Source organism: Castanea sativa, chromosome 1 (genome assembly GCF_040712315.1).
Source record: "Castanea sativa cultivar Marrone di Chiusa Pesio chromosome 1, ASM4071231v1".
NCBI classification, from domain to species: domain Eukaryota; kingdom Viridiplantae; phylum Streptophyta; class Magnoliopsida; order Fagales; family Fagaceae; genus Castanea; species Castanea sativa.
The window spans coordinates 64853650-64870875 of NC_134013.1; the positions used below are offsets into that span (position 1 = coordinate 64853650).

The 17226-nt window shown below is 33.0% G+C and overlaps 1 protein-coding gene across 1 annotated transcript; it reads right to left on the reverse strand.

Annotated features, from left to right (window-relative positions):
- Positions 1-2943: 2943 nt before the first annotated feature.
- On the reverse strand, positions 2944-9163 carry LOC142621984 (putative membrane protein At3g27390). The gene is made up of 11 exons (XM_075795385.1): positions 8825-9163; positions 8518-8695; positions 7704-7812; positions 7400-7595; positions 7168-7304; positions 5144-5432; positions 4483-4589; positions 4258-4396; positions 3894-4080; positions 3524-3767; positions 2944-3398 (listed from the first exon to the last, which is right to left on the reverse strand). Exons 2-11 carry the CDS (start codon positions 8609-8611, stop codon positions 3143-3145), a joined length of 1758 nt encoding a protein of 585 aa, XP_075651500.1. The 5' UTR covers positions 8612-8695; positions 8825-9163; the 3' UTR covers positions 2944-3142.
- Positions 9164-17226: the final 8063 nt, after the last annotated feature.

Consider the following 17226-nt stretch of genomic DNA (forward strand, 5'->3'; position numbering starts at 1 on the left):
GAATTTTTAGGGTTCCATAAGACTAAGTTATTTTTTTGTTCAGAGATGTTGTTGTAAATCTAACGTGGGATTTGTTTAGACCTCTGATGATGGAATCTTTTTTTTTTTCTTTAATTGTTCATGTGCTTTGCTTTATAATTATATCTTGAAAAATGTGATATATAAAAGGATAACAGGTTGAGGAGACTTCAGGAGGTTATCGATGCAAATGTAATATAATTATTTAATAAGAATATAATATAAAATTTGTGGGTAAAATAATGCATGTATTTATTTAAATATATTTTATTTATTTATAAATTTTATGTAATGCAACATATAAAATATTTTGCATTCAACAAAAATTCATAGTGAAAAACGTAATTTATTAAGAAGATTTAAATTATATAATTATGATACCATTTTATATAAATGTAGAAGATATTATTAAAAATGAATTCTTTTTAAATATACCATAATCAATTGACTAATTTGGACATGTCTAAGAATGTTAAATATATATACACGCCCTTATTTCATGGAATATATGTAACATATTACATTAAGTTTAAATTATTATATAGGTTTACAATTGTAGCATTTTTCCCCAAAATATAAGTATGGTGCCCATATTATTGAAACTTGAATTTTAAGGTAATATTTTGAATATTCATCATTTTTTAGGGGCACATGTCTAATTTCTAATACTTATTTTGTTTGTATTTTTTAACCAAAAATTAAAAGTTTGGTCCAAATAAAATAAAATTACAAACTTTTCAACCTAAAAATTAAGAATAAAAAAGAAAAGAAAATTTGACCCAAAAATTGAAAAGGCAATCTACAAAAAGAATCAATTTAAGGCCCAAAAAGTTCAAGATGGACTGAAATGAACCGAATTAGACTGAAGTGGACTGAATAGACTAAAGTGATCCGAATTAGACCGAAGTGTAATGATATGACTGAATGGACTGAATAGGATCGAAGTAAAACAAAAGCACCGAATTGGATCGAATAGAACCGAAGTGGACCGCATTGGACCGAAGTGGACTAAATGGACCAAAATACTACGTCGATGTGCTTAAAAAGAGCACAGCAACAATAAATACTATGCTTTAGTTTTTAGATATATAAGGACACCATTTGACCTAAAAGCTTAATTTGATAGGTTTGGGTCCAATTAAATTTTATTAACTACTCATTTTTAATGTTAATATCCAATATGAAGACTCACTACTCAACTAATTACATTATTATGCACGCGTAAATATTCCAACATAAACCCATTCAAACAAAGGTGCAATGCGGTTAGAAAAGCTAAAATCATCAATTTCTCAAGGGAATAAAGGTTTTTAGTTAATAAAAGTTGCATATAAAATTGGAAAAAAAAATTGCTTCGAACTATGTAGGAGTTAGTTGGCCTCCACCCATTGCTTGGCCCATTTCTTTATTAAGATTTTCATCTCTGTAATTTCCTTGTGCCTGGTGGACGTGGAGGACTACCATAGAGATGAAAATGCAATTCAGCCTTCTAATGGGGCTCTTTTCATTTGAGTTGTGTTTTCATTAAACACTATCAAGTTAGATGATAAAGCATTCTTACTAATATTAAACGAGATTGATTATCACCAAAAGATAGTTACAAAAATCTTGTACCGCACAATGAAAATTGTAGCACAAATAGCATCACTTAAAGCTAATGTGTCTTCTCTCGGAATTAGAGAAGTATGAGAAACTAGTTTTGGCCGAGAGCCACAGGTCTATGTGGAAAAGAAGTTAAAACCGAAGGCATAATAGGTAACTATGTGACTGCAATGCATTATGCATGTGCTGCAAAATTAAGCCAATCACTTGCAAAGGCTGCTTGCTTCTAGCAATAGTATTTGTTGCTGTGATCGCCATAGCTCTAAAATAATATAAGTAATAGTTGCCTTGAGGAAAGTCTGAGAAGGTTTCTGAAGTATAAACACAATTACTTTGAGTTCCTAATTAATTTGAGAAAGCAACACACAGCTGACATATCAGCAACAAAACTAGGAAAGACAAGCCATTACGAAATTGACAGGTAGGCATTATATAGTATAGTATGAGATAACATGAATTCTTCAAAATTAATGGTAAATTTACCCAGGTCGGAGCTGGGATTTTAGCTTTGGGGGGGCTAAAGTATGAACCGTTTTGTTTTTGTTTTTTGTTTTTTAAATGAGGAAAAAAAATATACTAAGATTCTAGACTGAATATACTATGAAAAAAAAAACTGGTAACCATTCAATATTAATAACATTTGAACAAAAGAAAAGACAAAAATTATTTGTCAATACATTTTAAATCAATCATTTTGCAAACGTGTACAACATTGTGCGTCTACATTCTACAATGTAAACCTATAAAAGTCCTCACAAATTTGCGACTACTTACAGATTCTTAAACTAGGTCATTAGCTAGCAAACAAAAAATAGCACAAGATTGCCCTTCGATGTGCTTACGTTGACTCACAAATCACAATCCATCAACATTAGGCAACAAGACCCAGCAGACAAGAGACAAGTCACATTTCATTGTCACAGAATTTGTCCAAAGAACCTTGGTTCTTCTTCCTCAATCATCAAGATACCTGAAAGGACATGGACCAATCAAAGAACCTTTTTCCGAGTGTCTCATCTAGTGTGACAATGAGTTCATATCAAATTAGGAACAACTTATAATTTGATTATCAAAGCCACCAATAGCTTATGTCTTATCCTGTGATTTGCTAATTTAGTGAACTTCATAATGGTGCTTTCAATCCGAATACACTGGAAATTGTAGAAAAAGTGAGTAAGTCTGTTGTTTAGTACAAATAGTGGAGAAAGGAGAGCTAATGCATAAACTTTTGCCTTTTGTGGTGGTGGTGGTGGTGGTGGTGGTGGTGGTAGGGTGGGGGGGGGGGGGGTGCGGAAACCACACAGATATTCAGAGAATGGAAAAAGAAAACAAAACCCATATCTATCTTTCTCTTCCATTGCATTTTCTTTGTACAACATAGAAATAAATGCTTCTTTTATCTGTCATGATGGAGACGGCAAATATGAGAATAAATAAAGGTTACAACTTAAAATGACCAATTAGGAAATCAAGGAATAAAGAATATTAAGATTGGTACAAAAATTACATTTAGCATCTCTCATCATAAAATTTCCACCTTTCTCACTGCTGTTTGTGACTCCGGATCAGAACCGTGATTGTTTGTCTTGTACTTGAAAGATTGCTGGCTAAACATTCGTGCAAAGGCACTCTTTGATCTTGGAATTGTTTGAGGCCCATTGTTTGATCCACTGTGATCATTCTTCTTGACAAGATTATCGGATAGGGTCTTGACAAGAGCCTCAAAACGACGCCTAAAAGTTGGATACCTTGAGATAGATTTGGTGATCCCTTGAAGCCTTCATCATTATTTTTTAACAAAAAAAAAAAAGGATAAATGAAGCACAACTAAAAGGGGCATTAAAAGAAAAATAAATAATTCTGGGAACTAGGAAGATTCTGCAAATATTATTCACTTTATTACCTTCGAGCTAGTGCATCAAGTTCAGCTCGTTTACGTTCAGATTCAGGGGGAGAGCCAATATTTGAGTTTTTCAACCTCACTGGATCTCCACTCAACAAAACTAACTTGGAGAAATAATCCTCTTCTGCCTCAGAAAGATTCTCAGCTTTAATCTGATCTTTAAGGATAAGAAGTGGATTAAGAAACCAATCAAAGAAGGTATCTTTTGGTCTGTTTGTGCTAGTGACGTCTGTAACCTCGTCAGCTATATCAATCAATTACAAAAGCAATTTCTTTATTAGCCATCAAGACTGTTGCAAATTATAAAAAAGAAGAATGATACAAAAAAAATTTAATTTAAGGGAACATATGTAGGAAGGTGCAGCACTACCTAACAATAAACCCACAGCATTGGCTTTTGCAGAGCGCAGAAGCATCTGAAGAAAGCAGTAAGCTGGTAACCCGATGCTAATAACTCTGCTAGTCTTGGCACCTTCAATGTCTTCAAGTGTTATTAGTCCTTCAGAAAGCATTATTTCGGCAAAGCGTTGACACTGCTTGAATAAGCTATCAAGTAGCTACATGAGACATGAAAATACTTTCATTCAGCACCTAAACCATGAGCTAAAAAATTTGGTGTCTTCAAAATTAGAATTATGCAACTAAGTCACGCATCTCAAACACATGCAAATAGAGGGAACTTCATTCCAGAGAGAAGCATTCCTTTAATTTTAAATGCAATATATACAAGATACCTCAAATGCCTTCAGCTCAGCCATAGGGTTCTTGATTGACGTTGTGCGGGAAGGAGGATTTCGGAAAGAATTGGGCCTTGAGATAGAAGGTGTACGAGAGGTGGGCTGTGATTCTGCTTCCTTATTTCGATATTTAGGCCTGTTAATATCAGAATTTTATGAGAATCAAGTCAAAGTGCATGAAAACTTTTCACAACCAAAGAGGATTAGAGTGCTGAACAAAACCTAGGAAAGATAGATCCTTCTGGCATGTCAAGAACATCATTGCTATATTCATCATATATGGACAAGGCCGCAACAATATAGCAAAGACCAAACCAAAATGAGGACTCCTGTAATCCAAAGACCAAACAATCAATTTATGTCACCTGCAATCAGGACACCAATAAAAGGTCTCGCTATCTCATATGATCTCAAAGTCTCCGACATGAGAATCATAATTTGGTGATTATAGCTTAGGTGCAATTGCTTGAAATGATTACACAGACTAAATGCTAAAAGCTGAGATAACTTGCAATATATTTCAATCTTAAGCTGAAACATCTACTAACAATGATCAGTTGAAGAAAATGGTAATCAACAATAGCAACCATCACTTTTGGAGGTGTTAAAACATCATTGAAAACAGGCAAAGTAACTATTCATTCTGTTTACAATGGAATCTGACCATGAAAATTTATTATAGTTACTAGAAAAATCAGATAGTGTCATTCTCTAGTAGTAAGAGTGATTCTTGTACAAAACAAACATGTGAACAACAAATTAACTCAATTTGAATGCTACCTCCATCTGCTCATCAGCAAAGAAAAAAAGCAGCAATTTATAACAAACTGTATTAACTATACGACTAAAAAACAACATTACCTCATCTAGCATACAGTCTTACCTGGTAAGCAACCACCCCTGCATAAGCACCAAGAAAAATACTGGCAACCATGGAGCCTAACACTGCCCCAACAACAGCCAATGGCCAGAGTATAATAGCAAGACCAGCAAAAGGTACGCATATTGTCTCCAAGAAAGGGCCTTCACGACCTATAAGGTCATGAAACAAACGGTGCCATCCCTTAAAGAGCATGTAGATGCTTTTGCATAGAGCAATGAATGAGACTAATGGAAAATCAACAACTAAACCAAGAACTCCAGCAATTACTGCCCCAGGAAGATAAAGCAATCTGCAAGGAAGTTAACACCAAAGAAAAAAAAAACACCTTAATAAAACAAAATAAGTTCAGCATGGAAAGAACTCCACAAAACTTAACTTCTGTATACAATGGAAAAATAAAAATCTAAAATCCAAAGGGTTTCTACACTTATCAAGCTAGTCTTAAACTAAGATATTATCTAAAGAGAAAATAAAAAGAGGGGAAACAACCCCCCCCCCCCCCCACCCCCAACAAAGCACAAACATGGGCACACTAATTCACATATCCAGAACAACTAACAAGATTAAAAACAAAAAAATCAATTATCAGTGTCATGTCGTTATATTATGGGGAAGGAAAAGACTAGGTTTTTGTGAATAAAACAAGATGACTGGGCTAATCATGACCATCAGATAATTTCTACTATTGTTTTTAAAAGCTTGACTAAAGCCTGTCCCATTAAATGATGCGCTTGTGGACAATCATACCATAAATATATCTGTTAACAACCCAGTGGCAGCTCCAGGATTATTTTCTAGGGGGTTCAATAAGAAACATAAATTATACAAAATTTTAAACAAAAGATAAATTAAATATATCGACATTACCAAAAAAAAAAATCGTAATACATAAAGTTTTACAATTGTCTTCTATAATGTTTCATATTTTAAAATTGTTACATGATATCTTCATTATTAATTTTATTAGCTACATCTGTTTCAATGTACACAGTCAAGCAATCATTCACCCACTAATTTCCCATTTGATTGATTTATTTAAAATTTGTTAAGATCTAAATGAGCTTTTTTTAAGGTTTAAAAATAGCAAATTCTAGTTTTGTTTTTGAGCTGATTAAAATTTTTTCCTAAATTTTAGATCAACTTGGTTTGCTATTGAGATTTTTCTTTGTGTTTAAAAAGGTCAAGATATTGTTAAGAATTAAGATGATCATATTTAAGTTTATTTCAGTTGTTAAGGCTAGGGTATTCAAATTTTTATTTTAAGTGTCAAAACAGGAAAAATAAGATAAAAATACATTAATAATTTTTTTTGGTCCAATTCAGGGAGTTCATTTGAACCCCTGGGCTCCAAGTGTAACAACCCTTCATTTGAACCCCCTGGGCCTCTGTAACAACCCTTCTGCCAATCATATCTTGTACAGTCAATTAGTACTGCCCTTTGTGTGAATTCCACATGCTAGTAGTGTGTGTTAACTAGGATCAATTAACCAAAGCATTGGACAATTCACCTTGTGTGAATGTCAATTAGTTCCACCTACAGCATGAGATATAATTTCTCAAACTTGATTGTGGATGTTGACGTCAAGTCAAACATCTCTGAATTGCCATAAGGATAGAATATAAGTTTTGAACATCAAGCATATTCTAGAGGCTGAAAAATGTCTTTTCTCCACAAATAATCTTTCAAAGATAATAAGCAGAAAATACTTCAAGAGACCTACAAATACAATTCATGTTCCAAGATTGAAAACATGGAGTTTGAAACAAAAAGAAATACAGGAAAGTATATTCTCATCTCTAATTACTCCATCCATCACGAAAATAAAGTTAACACATGGAAATTATAAATAGTTTAGCAAATGCAAACTATAAGAACTTAAGAGTCCATGTTCATCATTAAAAGCCTTCATATTGTAATGAAGGATTTGTTTTCAATGATATAGTCTAAACTCTATTTTATGGTTTTATGAGCAGCAATATAAATGAAATAAGAAGCAAATGTAGACAGCAGACAGAGAGAAAACCTAATCTCAAAATATTTCACATCTGGAGGTCCTTTTAGACGTAGGTCATCCATAACTGAGAAGTAGGAATGGTAACAAACATCCCTAAAATCCCTGACAATAGTGAAGGACCCTTTAACAGTTTCCTTAGTTCCATCCTGCAAATACAGTTTAAAAAAGAATGTCTCTTGTGACAGGCAACGTGAGAATAGAGAATTTTATAAAGAAAAGAAATCATGTATTGAAGACATACATAAAAACAGTGGTATAATTTACTAGTCTTTCCTACTCCAACAGCATCAAAAGTAGCAAATATTGGTGAAAGAAAGCCATATGCTGCTCCACTTATGATACTTCCAACAATACCAACTACTGGCCACAAAATCAAGGGCACAGGTAGAACGGAAATACAGAGAACAAGCTTCAAAACAGGTCCTAATCGCTTGGCTCTGCTCATTAAAGACATCAATATTCAATACTATGAGAAAAAAAATTAACGAAAATAGATAAATAAATCAGGAAATCACAATGGGAAGGTGGAGGGACCATGAAAGCACCTCAGAACGCAATAATATGTCCAGGCAATATGTACAGGCCAAAGACCAATTATGAGAGAAGAAATTCCAACTGTCATGATAAGACATACCAATGGGCAGAGAATGATACCTGAAACAAGTTTCATTAAAAATTTGACGTGTTTATTAAAAGTCACACTCCTCATTCTGGCAATATATTTTGATTCACCGGTCAATGCTTCGTATACATGACTAGCTAAAATGACTATTCTAATTTCTCTGCATACACAATTCAAACATCATCCTCAAGGCATAGGTATTTGTTTTGCACATGATGCACGAAAACTAGCATCTTAACTAGGTGATATAGACATGAATCAAAATGCCCTGTTAAAGAAAATTCCAAGGAAGAGAAACTAAACTAGGCAAGGACTCAGGTCTAGCATGAGGAGCAAATAATGATGCAATAACAATGAAATCAAACTAAGAAACCCAGGAAGCAGCTTAAAGGCAAGATGAAAAGAGGGAGAAAGAAAGCACAATCCTGAAGCAATCATTTCTGTCTATCAATTTTCAAATGTTAAACTCCAGAACACCTTCTAACAAAGCAAACAGAAGCAAAACTAAACTCAAAAAACATCAGGTATAAATTAAAAAAGGAATTACACATGGACAGTGTATTGTAGTAGTACTGAAAAGATTAATTAATTCATTTGTTCAAAACTATCTTTTTCCTAAATAACATAAGAAGCAAATACATATATAATTACATGATTAATTTTGAGGAGAAAAAAAGGCCATAACAAGAATGAAACCAAAAGAGAAAACAAAACCCAGGAACAAATTGACAACAGACCTTTAATGACTCCCAGAATAAGAAGTCCATTGAAGAAAGGTAGAAAGCAAATAAAGTTCCACACTGAAGCCAAAACCCCCCTTGGGGGTTCCATCTCTCTCTCTCTCCTTACTCCTTACCCAACCAGATCTCCCCCAAATAACTACATACCCATCTCAGAGTCAACTCCAATTTCCACCTGCAATCACAAAAAATATACTATTTTCAACAACTCAAGCAACAAAATTAAGTACCATGAAACCAAAAAATAACAAATACCCAACACACCAGTAAGCAAAATTGTTGAAAACCCACATCAGAAACTTACTCAAGATCAGTTCTTTTACTCTTCTTCAGGACCAAATGACAACGAAAAACGGATAACAAAGAATGTTATTCTTTAAGCCTTTGTCTTCTTTTTTCTCAGGGAAGCTAGTGTTTTTTTTTTTTTTTTAACGTCAAGGTTTAATTTGAAATTAAAATATGAAAAAACATCAGATGGGTTTCCTGGGATTGAACACAAGGCGGTTCAATAACCGTTGTTATAAGGCCTCAAATTAGGAGGGATCGTGGATAGAGCGGTTGCTATCAAAAGAATAATAAATAAGCAGAGTTTTTATCTTTCTTTCATTTGTGTTTCTATTAAAAAGCCAAACCAAAGCAACTTAGGTTCTGTCTGTCTATGTGGCTTCTTCAATAAAAAGAAAGAAAAACATGTATAACAAGTAAAAATTTGCATAGAAACAAGCAAAAGCCACTTGTTAACAAGCAAAAGCCACTTGTTGGAGTGTTTTATAAGCACTTTGTTTTTACTACTTCCACACTAAAGTTTTTTTTTTTTTTTTTGAGAATGTTCCACACTAAGTTAAAGATTGCTATTGGACATCTTAACTAATCATTACGTGGAGGAAGCAAAACAATTTTGGCAACATGTTTAACGCGCATAGAAAATTGAGAGTTGAGTAAAGCTAATAATAATTTTTTTTTTAAACATTCTTAGCATGCTAAATTATACGTGTACCCTACAATCTTTGATATAAATTTTTTGATAGAAAAAATCTAAGGTCACAACTAATTTTACATTCATTTTTAGTTATTTATGAGTATATGTGACTGATTATAAATAAAGAAAAAATAAAATACTAGATTCACGTCAATCACAATTTGTCATATAAGATAAATATGAAAATATGTGCAAATTAGCTTTTTTTTTTTTTTGAGAATAAAGTGCAAAAGAGTTAGTTGCATATTAGAATTAGCCTTTTCATTTTTTTATTTTTTAATAGAAAGAGTTAGCCGTTTTGCTATGCTAATTTGGAAATTTACATTTTTTTTAACGTGTTAATTTGGAAATGTACTGATTTTTTTTATTTTAAAGCACTCGTGGTAGGGGCTTCCAGCGCCAAGCGGAGGCTGCGGAGAAGAGAGTAGATCAGACATCATTTTCGCTCAGACTCAGTAGCCAACTCACTTGGAAAATCAAAAGGCTTTAGCAACCAAATTGTCGTATTCGATATTATCTTCTTTTTCTGTTTTTTTCTTTTCCTACTATAAAAAAAATTACTATATATTATCTTTAAAAAAAATAAAAGCATTAATCGAAAACCAAAGAAAATAAACATGTCGTATGTTTTATTTAAAGTTTAAACCACCGCGTCCGCAAAGGCAAGTAAACTATTTGAGAAAAAAAAATCGTTTTATGTTCAATTACGGTTTAATAAGTTATGCTCAAATTGATGTTTAAACTCAATTTTACTGTTTGAGTAGAAACTGATTTTTAACTAACATTGGTCTCTTCTTCTCCAAAAAAAAAAAAAAACTAACATTGGTCTCTTATTATTGTTTTTAGGTTGTTTGAACTGAATTTTATGGTGTTTTCAAAAAAATAAAAAAAGAAGTGAAATTTATGATGCTGTGATTGGCTCGAAGTAACATCTAACTTTATAGATTACCGTGTGTGGTACGAAAAATACCTCGACTTTAGAGGATTTTATCAAAAATGTGAAAATTATCAATAAAAATAGAAAATCCTAATGGCCTGTTTGAGAGTTTAGAGAGGGAGGAGAGTAGAGGAGAGGGGAGTAGTGGGGAGGAGAGTAGAGGAGAATGATTACCCTCCACTTTGTTTGGATGTTTTTATAATTAGTAAGGGAGAAGAGAGTAATTAGCCCTTCCCCTTGTTTTTAACATTGTAATTTTATAAATATAATAAGGGTAAATTAGGTAATTTACTTTATTAATAATTTTATGTACTCTACTCTCCCTCTAAATCTCTCCAATTTGGGGAAATTAAAAATGAGGGAGTTGGAGGTAGTTGAAACCCCTTCAAACCCCTCCCCCTCCTTCCTTAAAAAACTCCCAAACAAGGTAATTGAATTACTCCCCTTCCCTCTACTCTACTCCCCCTCCTTTTTTAAACATCCAAACAGGCCATAAGTGATTAAGTTCCTAAATGACCAAGTTGAATCATCGAACTTAAGTTACTGATTTTTTGGACGGAACTGATTCAAAAGGTATGATTTGGCCCAACAATTAACACGAGTTGATATCTAACAAAAATATAAAATAATGTATTCTTAAACAAACTCTTATTAGATTTGTTTTAAAATAGTTAGGGTATGTTTGGTATATTAAATGAAAAACTATGTTATAAATAACAATTCATATTACCGAGAATAGGAGATGTTTAAATTGAATAATTGTTTCTATTAAGAATCAAGATGTTTAGTTGTGAAATTGAACTAAAGCCTCAAATTTGTGTATCTAGAACATCTTACTTATACAATTAGATTTACACTTGTTGTGGAATTCAATCTATTAGGAAATTGCCTCAAATTACAATTGTAACTTGGAAAGTCAATTAGGTTTCTTAGTTGAAAAAGAAAAAATTAATTTGGATTTCCTTGTTGTAAAAGGAAAGAATATTTCATGGAAGAAAATCTATTCCTTGTTAAAGAAGTAATATATTCCTAGTCCAAGAGAGAATAGGAAAAAAGCCTTATAAATAGACAATGCTACAAAGAATTTAATGGTTTTGGCCTTGGTTTTGGCTTTGGCCCAAGGGTCCTCCTTATGGAGAGAGGGAAAATAGAGCGTGAAACCAAGAGAGAGAAAATGGATTTGAGCTTGGGAGGAATGCAAGAGAAAGGAGAGAACAAGGTAATGCTGCCTTCTAAAAGACACAGAGAATATGTGAAAGAGCAAAGATAGAGGAAGCTGCACAAGAAAGAAAAAGAAGAGAGAGTAGCCAAAAGGGAGTCGCTTAGAGAAAAAGAAGACAGTCAAGAAAGAGTTGTGCATGGAAAAGAAAATAAAAAAGGAGAAAGCAAAATGTTGTCACCTTTGAAAGAGATAATGTGTGTGTGTGTGAGAGAGCAAAGAAAAATAAGAGAGATTTTTCTTTAGCCGTGAGACATACATAAGAATTATTGTAATTGATTTGATAATAGTGAAATTATTCGAAAATTGTCCTATGATTTTTCCCTTCAAAGAGAAAGGGTTTTCCACGTAAAATTTGCGTTCTTGTATTTGATTTTATTTTGAATTACTAATATTTGTGATAATATTATTTGGGATCCAACACAATTGTAAGCGCATAATTGCACCTGGCCCCAAGAACAGTTATGGGCTCAGGCCCAATGAGCCTTAAACAATATGAATTTGTAGAGTGTGGGCTTGAAACCCAGGTTAGAAGTGTTTTGGGATTAAACGACAAGCCAAAGACTATAAACACTTGGAGACAAGAAGGAATATTGTAAATCAACCTCCTCGGACGTAAGCCAAGAGTTGTTCTTATATTATCACTTTCTCTTTTTTTTTCTTTTTAGATTACCCAAGGTCCCCCACTTTGCTGTTCTAGGTTGCTCCTTAAATACTCTTCTTTTTGATACTTTGTACACGTGTTGCCCTAACTCCCCCTTAGCCTAGATATTTCTTTTCTCAGTGCCTTTGAATAGTAACCAGAAGTTTCCCTTCCACTGTTCAGGTGTCACTTCCCCATTAATGCGGCCAGGGTGGTAGGTGCAGGGTCTTTAATGCGGATGTGGCAGCCTTTACCTTTGGTATTTCCCCAACATCGGTGCTTCCAGGACATTCAAGGGTTCATCCCTTTTGACCATTGGTCTTGGCCGTATCGTTCCCTAACCTTTACCATGAAGTCCCTGGTTCTCCAGTGTCCGTCCGAGGAGAAATTCACCCTCGGCTGTACTCTCGGATCCTCGGCGTATGGGCCGACCCGTAGTACTAACAAATACCAAACCCAAGAGCAGGTCGGCCTTCCTTAGCATGGCCCAAAGGCCCACATTCCCATCAGGGTCTTGTCATTCCCCACAACAATCATCCTGAAATAATAATGATTTTATAGTTAATATCATTGCTTGTTTTTGCAAATCAACAAATATATCAAAATAAAATTAAAAACTAAGAAAACATATTCACACACACACGCATACATACATACATACATACATACATACATACATACATACATACATACATACATACATACATACATACATACATACATACATACATATATATATATATATATATATATATATATATATATATATATATATATATATGAGAGATGAGTTCAAGTTACAGTTGGTGTAATTCTTTAAAGTTACACATTTTTTTAAGCCATTGAATTTAAGCAGATCCAACGGTCAAAAATAAAACCTCATTAATGCTAATATTTTAATTGATATCATTTATTATCCCTTATTTGATATATTTCATACTTATTTCTAAAAAGAAAAATAAAATCTGAGTGATAATCATTACATTAGCTCTTTCTACATTCATAATGGCACAATTTTTTTTTTTTTTGGCTTTAGTAATAATCATTGTTGTAGTCAAAAAATAATGAGTATAAAAATATGTGTGCTGCTTACAAAAAGACACCAACAAAAATGTCTAGAATATTGTTGAAAGAACTACGTTGCTATTATTACTGTGATTTTATTTCATGAGACAAGATTTGGAGTGTTCATGTTGATGAGGCAAGGAGCATGGCGATGAGATTGGGATTAAGAGAAGGAAAATGCTAACAAATGCTCTTAAGATATTGGTTAACAATTCATTTAAATAAAGTTTTTATGGGAAAAAAAATAATTAATGTTTTGATAACTTTTTTTATTTCCTATAAAAGTTATGTCAAAATTTTTCTAAAATAAATTGTTAACTAATACTCTAAAAGCACTCATTAGCATGATCCTCAAGAGAAAGACAATGGAATTGAGTTAGATAAAAGCAACCGAGGAGAAAGAGAGAGTAGAGAAAAATGTGATTATGGTGGAGAGAGAGAGATGTAGACTTTTTTTTTGGGGGGGTTTAGTGATAGGTATGAAATGTATTAAATAAAAGATAATAAATGAGGTCAATTAGGATATTAGCATTAATGAGTTTTTTTTTTAGTTTTTTTTTTATATCGTTGGATCTACTTAAATCCAATAGTTTAAAAAATGTGTAACTTAAATCCATCTCATATATATACACACACACATACACATATGTAGATATGTTTGATTTGGCAACTAGAATTAGAGGTTTTGAATTGAAATGGGAATGTTTATGTTTTTGGGGATCATTGAAAGAGGAAGAGATTAAGGAGCTATTTGGTATGTTTTGAGCAACAGTTTTCAGTGTTTAGAGTAATAGTTTTTAGTGTTTAAACAATATTACACATTTATACGTATTTTTACACTTTTTCACTTACACGTATTTTCAAAAAATACAAACAATGTTACTAATATTTTGTGCATTTGTGCTGCCTACACACACAAAGTACTTTTTTAGGATTATTTTATAATAAAGTTGTTATGTGCATTTAAAGAATAATTATTACAACCATTTAAGAATTTTTCATAAAAGGATAATTATCCCTGAATAGAAAGAGTTATAATGACCAATAAATATTCTATCATGGGATATATTTTTGGCTATCAAAAATAAATATTCTTAGATTCGATCATGGTATCTATTGAATTCTGATAGTGTGACGTAATTACTTAATAATTACTAATTAGCAAGGTCAAATATCCATTTAGCGTGCCTGGGATGTAATTAATTTTGTGATAGTCTCTCAATCTTTGACGTGACGTTATCTTATTATTATTACAAGTGCAAAATAATGATGACGTTAAGATATGTTTAGAGAAAGTAAACTCTCTTAAGCAAAGGCTTTTACGTAACTGTTGTGACGCAAAATGACTTTGACTGGCTTCCAATTCTGTCACATATAATAGTTGTATCTATATCAATATGTTGTTTGGTTCACAATTTACTCAGTGAGTTCGTGGAAATTCCTTTGGGTAAATTTCTTGTAACTTTTAACTTGTATTTTTAAAGCCCCCAAAATTGGTTCAGCCAGCGATCATGGACGGGACCACAATACCACATACATAACTCTCTGTCAACTAAGACCTTAATTATGGTGATGAATATTTAATCAAATGTAGATACAGCGAAGTCCATAGTGCTTTAAGGATGAACAAATGAGATTGAGATAGGAGTTTCTGGACCCTACACCCAATTTCCACCAAATGTGGTTCGTCTTTTTGGGTAAGAATATGGCAACAAGAGAGGACGAGGTTGAATTAGAAGAGTCCTGTTCCTTTGTTGGGGTGGGAAAAATCTGCACGTCCCAAAAATGGGACAAGATGGGTTTAGAGCAGGTTGGAGGTATTTTATTTCCTTAAAGGATTGGTTTCGATATTAATAAAGTAGAGATGAAAAAAAAAAATAATAATGAGAGTGCCTAGAGAGAGAAAATAAGTGCTTGGATGGTGGGAAAAAATTGTTCTTAGGGAATGGTAATAAAATTTATACAAAAATAATTTTAAGTAAGATATGTATAAAAAAAGATTTTATAAATAAATAATACACACATGCATGTTCAAGGCAAGACGAGTAGAACCCGTCCTCCTCTATTCGCTGCTTGGAGACATAGAAAATTTGCACAGGACAAAGTGAGGTAAGACAAGTCGTGCTGGGCGGTGAATTTATGACATCCTTATTTATTTTTTCATTTTTTGTTTGATTTAAGTGGGATAGATTTTATACCATCATGCTAAATAATGGTTCCAACTAACGGTTCCAGAAATCAGTTATAACATTTTCCTTTTCTTTTCTTTTGTTCATTTTTTTTTAAAAAAAAAACCTAAGTCAGTTATATAACTCTAGGCTTTCAATAAAAACTTTTTTTTTTTTGAATGAACTGCTTTCAATAAAAACTTAATTCTATAGAGTTATAGAAATTTTATTTGTGATTTTACCCTAATTATGCATTATTGACAAAGTGCTGGTTCGTGTTGAGGCTGAATGCCAAGGATCAATAAATAAAATTGTGTCCTTCTATGGTTGTGAATCTCTTTTCGAATCAGTGAAAGAAGCAGAATTAATAAGAAGTAATCAACATAAATATTTTTCATTCGATTGAGCACGGAAGGTATCATCTTGGTCCACAAGCAAAAAAAATAATAACATAATAATGAGAGATGCTGGGTTGTCTCTACGTAGTTTCCAGTAATTTCTGGAGTATATAACAAGTTAAAAGTCTGTGTCTTTTTCTTTTTCCTGCACGGAACAAGTTGAAAGTTAAGATACATGCTGAGAATGATTCTCTGTTTTGGCTTGGACAATGCCGTTGGAAGAATCTGCAAACATCACAGTATTGTTCACCAAAAAAAAATTGCACTGCTCCAAAGATATGGATAATAAAAAAACAATTCTAGGAATACACAATTATTTTATTATTGAATAAATTCATTTTTCACATGAATTTGCATTGGCACTACAATAAAAGCGTCCTTAATAATGTTACTGGGTGGAATTCAAGTAATAACTTAGTGATATTGATATATTTTTGTAGTGGTTGATGTTTGTGGTTTGAACTTTAACATTGCGTTTATTTTGAAATAAAATATTTTTTGAAAAATGTCTTCCCATTTTTAGGTAGTGTTTGTTTGCATGTAAAATATGATCAAGCTTGTAAAATATTTTCCTTAACTGTAAAATTCTTTAAAAAAAGTTGTAAAACATTTTACCTTTAAAATTTTAGTAAAATATTTTACAAAAAACACATGGTGGTTTCTTCTCACGCCATTAAGTGGCTAGGTCACCGGTTCGATTGGCTGGGCAGCCGATGTTGGCGGTTGAGTAACTAGAGCCGTTGTTTCGGTGACTAGTTCCGAATTTCCAATCATTGGAGACATTGTTACGGCAACCGATGCCCAAGGTCTAATAACCTATGTGCCGCTCTAGCCACCAATTATGTCGGCAATCCTGTGGTGAAAAACACTATTTTGTCCACCAATGTTGGCAATCTAGTCTCCAAAGACTATTTTTTTGGCAGACGCTGGAGCCACCGTTTCAATTTCCAATTCCGGTAGTTCATTCACCAGTCTTACTAGCGGCTCTAGTGACTGAGCCATCAATTTTGATGGTTTACTTAAAATAATTTACTTATCATATTAAACACCTGAAAATAATTAGGAGGCATTGTCCCATTGTAATCATTATAGATAAATGATAAAGGTCATTTTGTTCATGCTATCAGATTCTTGAATTAGCTTCTTGTAAGCGCACAATTGCACCTGGCCCCAAGAACAGTTACGGGCTCAGGCCCAATGAGCCTTAAACAATATGAATTTGTAGAGTGTGGGCTTGGAACCCAGGTTAGAAGTGGCTAGGGAATTATTGACGAGTCAAAGATTACTAACACTTGAA

Bases quoted from the DNA above. Each gene is read 5' to 3' on its own strand.
- LOC142621984 (XM_075795385.1), bottom strand. From the start codon at position 8,611: ATGGAACCCCCAAGGGGGGTTTTGGCTTCAGTGTGGAACTTTATTTGC. The intron at 5,433-7,167 runs GTTTTCTCTCTG...ACTTCCTTGCAG, and splicing joins GTGAAATATTTTGAGATTAG to ATTGCTTTATCTTCCTGGGG. The intron at 4,081-4,257 runs GTATCTTGTATA...TGTCTCATGTAG, and splicing joins CTGAGCTGAAGGCATTTGAG to CTACTTGATAGCTTATTCAA.